Here is an 8,218-nt window from a genome sequence, read left to right as displayed (position 1 = left end):
GGAAGTATTTTAGTCTCTTTTAGGTTTTTAAAACTGCCTTTACACTCGGTGGGGAGTTTCTCCCTCTCCATTTGTCCTGGTGACCATTGTTAATGGGATAGAAAGTGATGGGAGATATGTATCTTTACAATGTCTTCTCACTTCCTTTTGTGTCTCTGGGACAGGAGGTGAAGGGGGGTCTCCATAACAGGACACAGATGCTGAAATAAGAAAACTAACATGAGTTTCAACCATTCCCTACTCTATCCAAAAATGGCTTTAGATGCACGTTAATATTGAAGGGTTGAGGAGGGCAGCATGAGTGTAAAATTAAATTAACTTCTGACTCTCTCATATTTAGGTTTACCTCTGTGAATATTTCTATAAGATGATTCCTCAAGGATACCACTGTGTCTGGCACATATGTCTGTGAATCAGTCCCAACCTGTGCAGGTCAGGAATTAAATCACAAGAGTAACTTTATGGAAGTGGATCTTCAAATCAAGGCTATAAAGGTAACTATAATTTTACCTACAGACTTCCTCCTTCAATCTCCATCGAAGAATGAAATTGGTTTACATGCAGGGCTACTTAAAGCTTTAATCAGTGACCTTTACTCTTGTGCTAGTCTACAGTAGCCCTTAAACTCCATACTCTGTATGTACTCTTTTATAAATAAAACAATACATAATATATAACTATGGGCAATGTCATATCAGACCTCACAGTTTAAGGTTCCTTATGGTTTCATGAGCAGTCCTCTCTGCATTGCAGTCCTTAAAAACAGAAAATGGGCACACGGGAAGACAACTGAAGGTCACCCTGAGCTTCTGGCACTGAACAATCTCTTCCATGGGGGATTAATAGATTTACAGATATATATATCTATATATATATTTGTATATATTCACACGCACACACATATTGTTTCTGAGGCTTCCTGTGTCTGAATACAGTCATGCTCCAGCACTTTGGAGCTTGGCTTGTCAGTCTCTTACAGACAGATGTTGTTATTTGTCTGACAAGTGGATTCGCTGCCCGCTTGAGACAAGAACAGTTTTCCACTGGCGCACACACAGATCTCATACACATTCTGCCGTGGCGCTGACGCAGAGTAAGAGCCCCGTGGTAGATGTGGAAGCTTCACGTTAGCTGCTTTTAACTGGATCTAGAAAGAAAGAAAAAGTTTATTTGAAAGTAGTACAAAATGCTTTAACAAATGCCGTGTATACAGTAAGTACAGTCTGCATACAAATGAAATGTCACAAAACTCTGTTACCGCTAGAACATACTCGGGTCGCTTTTCACCATCAGCTTGGCCACATATGAACAGATGTTGTCCTGAAAGATAACTGCTATAGTCTCACTCACATCACCAGCTAGCAAACCTCTCATTGACTTAGCCACTGTGTGGCTGTAGTGTGCAGGCTGTGAATGATTTGTTCCCCTTTTGAGAATGAGTGTCTGTTTGCAATCAGAAGAACCCAATATCAGCATATACCAGGTACAGGATAGCTAGAAGGAATATAGACAGCACACCCTGGATTTCTGCCTCACCATCTCATTAAATCGGCACTTTAATAACAGAAATGCAGACAAATGCACTTTTGTCTCTCCGACTTCACAACTCTCTGCAATGTTTACAGCCTGAAGCCCAAATCTTCCTTGCCGCTGGCCACATCTGCGTAGTGGGTCCTCATAGACTTGTAGGAGATCTTCTCCCAAGTGTCTGCAGCTCTAAGTTTTTGAAATCTATTTAATATTACTTAAAGCTTTTTTAATTTTTTTTCAGGTTTATTGGCCCTTTAAAAAATGACGTAACTGACTTACCAGATCTGCAAATCAGTTTCAGCAATGTTTTGGAGATAAGAGGAACGCATCTAAATTAATGATAGGTCCATATTCCTAGCTAGTCCATTTTTTATCAGCAGCCTACCTCTCCGTCTGTAGAGTCTAGCCGTAAATCTGTTCTACAAGATGCTTCTAGACCGCCGGCTTCTGCATTTATCTCAATTCCTTTTGGTGCCTCCATGATCAAGGTCCGTGTCGGTGATTCCAGCCTGTTGAAAAGCAGGTAAGAAATATTGAGAAGGCTTACAGAGCAGCAGTAGTGAAATCAGTCTCACTGGTACAAGTTATAGCAAAGGAACCTCCAGAAATGGCTTGGTTTGACCTGCTGAACACAGGGGAATGCACCTGCTAAAAACTGATTTATTATATCGTTCTGTTAAAGTTATGAGCATACTTCCGAGTTGTGCCTGCCATCTCCTTACAGACTTTTTTTCAAAAGTATGCTTCTTTAACGCAGGCTTATACTCAGAATTTAACTTGCACAGAAAAGCCATAGGTTTACTTTGAAGGCTAGACGCAGTAGCATTCAATGCTATGATCCCATACACACTGAATTATTAGCTGTGGCCAGTTTGTATGTGAGCAGAACAAGTGGCCCAGGAAGCAAACTGTCTGCTTCCAGGGTCAGTCAGGGTTCCTAATTGCATGTAACTGCTCGTATGAGTGATAGTGCGGCTCCTGGTCATTGCCGATTACCCAACATGTGGATGGGGCCGAAGTTTCTCTGCCACAGAGTACCATGAGTGCAGAAGATAATGACCCATGTGAATAAACCCTAACTCTAAGTTCCACAGTGGCATATACTACCATAACATTCTTTAAATATCCCATCACACACACACACACGGGAATTTGTTCACGCACTGGGAGGGAAGAGAGACATTCATCTGAAAAAAATGAGTCACTCCAGTTGCAGCTTTCACAGAGCTGATGACTTTCCCCACCCCATGTGACAGTACTAGACCAATCACCAATGCTGTCAGTTAGTGAGTCACAAGGTACACCATATTTGCTTATTCCTGACAGCTGAATGGAATGGGGGGTGGTGAGGGTAAGTATGTGCTGCTGTGGAGGGAGGCATTAAACCAAACCTGTTGCTTGGGCACAGCACATTTGGATTTAAGGTACACACGAGCAAGGGCAAAGCAAAAGTTTGCTTTAAAGCTACGTCAACAGATTTGTTTTAAAGCTATGTCAATATTAGCAGGGCAATGCTAGACAGTATTTCTAGAGAAATAAAGTGAAGGGATATGTTTACTGTTTTGCAGTGAAAAATTGAGAATTTCAGGCATACTATTTTAGTCAGAACTACACTTACTCTATAAAATCAGCTGTACCAATCAGGAAAAATATAAATATATATCTATAGATATATCCATAGATATATCTATAGATATATATTATCCAAATTATAGGTTGCTTCAAAGGTTTATTTGCAGATAAAGTATACGATGTAGCAATGCAGGGACAGTTTCGAGCATAACTTGCTCTTAATCTGTTCGATAAATAATACATTATCTGGTTTTCCCTGCACTATGTTTACAATGCCCTACCCTAAATTTAAAACTACCCGTAGAGGCTTCACCCTAAATTCCACCTATTCCCACATGTGGATTCTGTCCAATTTCATTTTCAGGAACATGATGGCAACTGTTCACTCGCATATACTGAGAAAAGTGACTAGACTGTAGCTATAGTTATCGATAAGGGATAACACATGCATATACCTTTCTGTAACAGAGGGGCATAACACAGGGTTATTTCTGTAACAGAGGGGCATAAGACAGGGTGAGTGCAATTTGGATTTGAAGTGGAGAAACATGATGAATAATTATATGATATCAAAGAGCGCTTTAATGGCTTTTTTGGGGGGAAAATCATTAAGAATATATGTGTGGTTTGACACACTGGGACCACAGTGGATTGATGGAGTTTGAATTGCTAATTGCACTGTACATTTAATTTTTTTATCACTGTTTATGTGGAATGACTATTTATAATTTTAAAGAACATTGCTTTTAGAGTTAGGCATTTGGGAACATTATGATAAAGGAGTACTGCAGCAGTGAGATGTTATACGTTTGATAAAGAAAATGGTGTGGTACAGCGCATGGTACTGCATTGCTACACTGTATACGTTATACCTGATTAAATAATTAAAGTTTGCTTAAAGTTTGCTTAAAGCGGAAGTCAATTAAAAAAAAAAAATAGATGGGCCCCTCAGGAGCTTTTAGCCACAATGTGCTAACATACCCAGCATATTATCACATTATGGCAGTCTTACCTGAACAAAGCAATTCCCTGAAGTGCTGCAATGTCCTCACTCTCCTTCCTCGCCGGCGCTCCCATGTGCATACACACAGGAGTTACTTCATTTCGGCAATTGTGCGGCTCAGTGTGCAAACACCAAAAAAGTGCTAACAGGCAGGAAGAAAGATCTATGACAGAAGATCCTTACACAGTCATACAAAGCCTGCATGTCAGCACTTTCTCAATACAAGACTTTACTTCCGCTTTAAACCTTTCATTGTATAGTAATATAAATGGTGGTAGGACTGGAAAAACCACCCTGAAGCTTTTTGCACACAACATCCAATGAAAAGGACACAAGTGTTTCTTTTCACACGTGCGCCAAGCTATCGTTATCTGGTTTACTGAAAACACCTGTTTTATAGAGCTCAATAGCTGAAGCTGAAGTTTACACACACAAGCGAATTAGTTAAAACAGTAACTCTTCCCCCCTTGTATTCTTATTATTATTACATAGTATTTATATAGCGCCAACAGTTTGTGCAGCGCTTTACAATGTAAGGAAGACATTACAATTACAATACAATTCAAGACAGGATGGTAACAGGATGCACAGCTCTGCATGCTGTATCAGATATTTATTTGCAAAATAAACAACTTAAATATTGTATAGAAACCAGTTTAAAACTCAAATAAACATAAAGCGGACCTAAAACCATTATATTTTCTATACCCCCTGCTTCCCTGCGCTGTGCTGAGAGTGACTGTAGAAGGTGTTAAAGCTGCACTGAATTTTAAACCATCCTGCATCCAATTTTCAGAGGAATGCCTAATTAACTTGCAATTTACATAAATTAAAACCATTCATTTTTTTTCCTGCAAATGTTTCCATGTATTTGTAATCATTGATAATCAAATTCATGCAATGTGGATGAACAATTAACTTGCCCTTGAAAGACATATCTATCTAAATATTTTCCTGTTTAATCTGATACTCCCTCCATTCCACTAAGAGGAAGCACGGCAAGATTATGTTGTCATCTGCAATTAACATGATTAAAGGGAGGCAAAGTTAATTAACAGTAGAGAGGAAGACCATTTCCCGAGTGTGTGTGTTGTCACACAAAGCATGACTGCAAAAATGACACTTGCATGTTACATCTGATAACATGTAACATGCAAGTGTCTGTTACACGCCTTTATTAAGGTGCCTGTGCCTTCTGAAAGCGAAAGCTGCCAGTGAAAATAGAATTTCCTTTATGGCGGTGTGTCTGCAGGGATTCTAAACTGCTTCCCTAACATTAAACACATTCATTTTACTTTTTCATCTTTCTATGTTTTGTTCTCATTCTCATCTTATCTTTAAAGTGAAGTTGTCCTTTAATGCTTGCATTTATAATAAAGTATATCTAAATCCCCTGTTTTTTCCCTGTCTTGAACACAGTAGGGAATGGTTTAGAACCATGTAAGTTTTTCATTTCTACTGTGCCCCATTAGTAGGATTTCTCCTCCCTACCCCAGAGACACAACAGGAAGTGAGAGGTGAAATTCCATCTAGAATAGTTATCAGTGGAACAGGTGCCCCCATTGGAATATTTCTCCTTCATTAAAATGAAAGGTCCTATTAACTCACACCCCCCGAATTCAAATAGCTTAAAGCAGAACTCTGGGCAAACTGTTTCTTAACCCTTGCAGTGGGGCTTCCCCCACACTTCAAGGGTTAAGTGCTCATTTTTGTCTAGGTGCAAAAATAACAAAGTTATATACTCACATGAATCTCGAAGCTGGCTTGTTGTTAGAATGGTCCCTGGAGCCTCTTTGCCGCTCTGCTCCAGTGGTCTGAGGTTCCTGAATCATCAAGTTCTATACCCAGTGTACACATCGCAGCAGTGGAGGGGGAGACAGTCTGGAGGAAGAACTGTCACAACTGGCCAGCTCCACCGTTCGGATGAATAAAACTTTTTGATTTTTACACCTAGACACAAACAAGCACTTTATCCTTGTAGTGTTGGGTAGCCCTTCTGCAAGGGTTAAAAAAAGTTTTCCCGGAGTTCTTCTATAAAGTTTGTGCTACAAAAAAATAAAGCTTACGAGAATCCACACCAGCCCATTTTCTTGTAACTTCGAGTGCCTAGCTCTCCTGGGAGACATGGTGGTGTCACCCACTCATCATAGAGGCTTTGGAAGCCATGCCAAGGTAAGTATTTATTTTTAACAAACTTTATTTTTTAATAGTATATTTAAGTTTTTTTTGCGGGGCAGGATTAAAGAGACCCTTCCATTTTCATGGACGGTCTGCTTTAATGTTCCGGTGACAACTGAAATACTTTGGATTTCCCATCACTTTCTGTCCTGGTGGATGTTGTATGACAAGACAAAGCCAGGAACCTGCAAACCAGATCCTCTTCTTGGAAGAAAGCACAGATCATGAAGTGATTTGTTCTAGCCAACCTGCGACAATGAAACTGTCACAGGTCGGCTCAGTAGATCGGGAAGTGAGCAAACACATAGCGTCGCTCGCTCACTTCTCAAACATAGATAGGCAGAGCCAGCTGTCAATCCCGCAGCTGGGTGGATCTCGACAGTAATGTCGGGATCCGTCCCGGCTTCGGCGTCTCAGTATACCGTAATGTGTATCTCGCGGTATACTGAGCTTAGGGTGACGGGAGGACACTGGTTTGTGTCCTCCCATAACCCTTAGGAGAACTATGGGGAAAAGCCCTGACCCCATAGTTCTCCTTTAAGTATTATTCTTGTCTATACGTTAAACATTGAAGCAGTGCTATCAACAACAATTGTAATTTGACTGGTTTTTGGGGCAATAGACAAGTATGTTTGATTGTCATTTCTTTATCCACCTGCAAAAATAGCCACCTCAAATATAAAAAGAGACCAGCGTCCCTGTGCACAAAGTTAGTTTCTCCTGCAGGATGAAATGACACGTGTACAGTATAGGAACAGAGCGGAGAAACGGATGATGATCAGCGCTGTGCCTGATGTCCGAGGTCAGCCACCTCTCTCTGCTTTTCAGTCTGCTAACTCAGGCGCAATGATTCTCCCTGCACTCTACAATGCATAATTACTGAACCTCCAATGTGCCCGCCGGAAATCAAGGCTCCTAGTGTAGGCATTCAAATTAAACGGTGAAAGCTCTTAATTAAAAAGAATAAATCACAGTAAAATATTTCAGTGTGGGCAGGGGACACAGGAGGCAGCCACATGAATAAAGTGAACCTGGCGACATTTCTTGGGCGTAAGGCAATTTTAAATGGCCGTCTTAGAGACCAGATTAATTACATGCTGGGGTCAGGAGAAGGCATGTCTTGACTTAGCGCTGTTAAGCTTTTTCCATGAGGCGTGATAAATGATGCCTTGATGCTGCTGAGCCTGTGTATTTAGAGAGAGTTTTTTTCTGTGTACTTTCAGTTTTACAGTTATGGTAATGTTTACTGTTATACATTGAGGTTGTGTCCTATTTTAATGATTATATTTCATTTGCAGTAGGTTTGTCCTCTTGTGGCTATGTGCATGGCACATGGTGCAATCAGTAACTTTGTTGAAATACTATTTTAAGAATACCAGTAATACGAAAAGCTACCCCAAAGAAGCCTGAAGAAGATATCATTATCTGGTGTGGAAATTATGCATGCATAGTGAGCAAGTATGGCTGACTCGTTCACTTAAAACTCTAATTTAAGAATTGATATAATATATTATTGATACACATGCCATTCTGTAATTTATTATGTAAAAAAATGACTTTTCCAATTTGGTCTGCAGCCAGCTATGGTGTTGTAAAACTGACATATAACTGGGAAACTGTAAACTTACTTATTGAAGATGCCCATAGGATGGACTACCTCAATGCAGTGACACAATTTCACTCAGCCCTGTGAATATGCTCTTCTTTGTATAACTTCATAGTAAATCACAGATCCTGCCTTTTGAACTATCAGGGTTTTTCACAGATGGGGGAAGAGTTTGCAGAAGGCAGGAGAAAGGAACAATCTAGGCCAAAATAGCTGGTTTGGCAAAATCCTCCACTTCAGCTCACTTTCCAGCAGAGGCGTAACTAGTGACCTCGGGGGCCCCGATGCAAGAATCCATAAAGACCCCCCCCAAAAAAAAAAAATTAGAT

General features: G+C 40.3%; 1 protein-coding gene across 1 annotated transcript in view; it reads right to left on the bottom strand.

The window, feature by feature from the left end:
* Positions 1–955: 955 nt before the first annotated feature.
* The window catches only part of SGCD (sarcoglycan delta), a 208,103-nt gene continuing 200,840 nt past the window's right edge, over positions 956–8,218 (bottom strand). Inside the window, exons 7-8 of the mRNA XM_018565348.1 lie at positions 1,916–2,039; positions 956–1,147 (exon numbers count right to left, since the gene is read on the bottom strand). Coding sequence (XP_018420850.1) covers positions 974–1,147; positions 1,916–2,039 — 298 coding nt within the window. The 3' untranslated portion in view covers positions 956–973. The remainder of the gene's footprint in view (positions 1,148–1,915; positions 2,040–8,218) is intronic.

The sequence above is a fragment of the Nanorana parkeri genome, unplaced genomic scaffold (assembly GCF_000935625.1).
Source record: "Nanorana parkeri isolate BGI_ZX_2015 unplaced genomic scaffold, ASM93562v1 scaffold835, whole genome shotgun sequence".
Classification (NCBI taxonomy): Eukaryota; Metazoa; Chordata; class Amphibia; order Anura; family Dicroglossidae; genus Nanorana; species Nanorana parkeri.
Note: the sequence above shows the minus strand (reverse complement) of the source record. Positions and strands in the feature narration are given on the sequence as shown.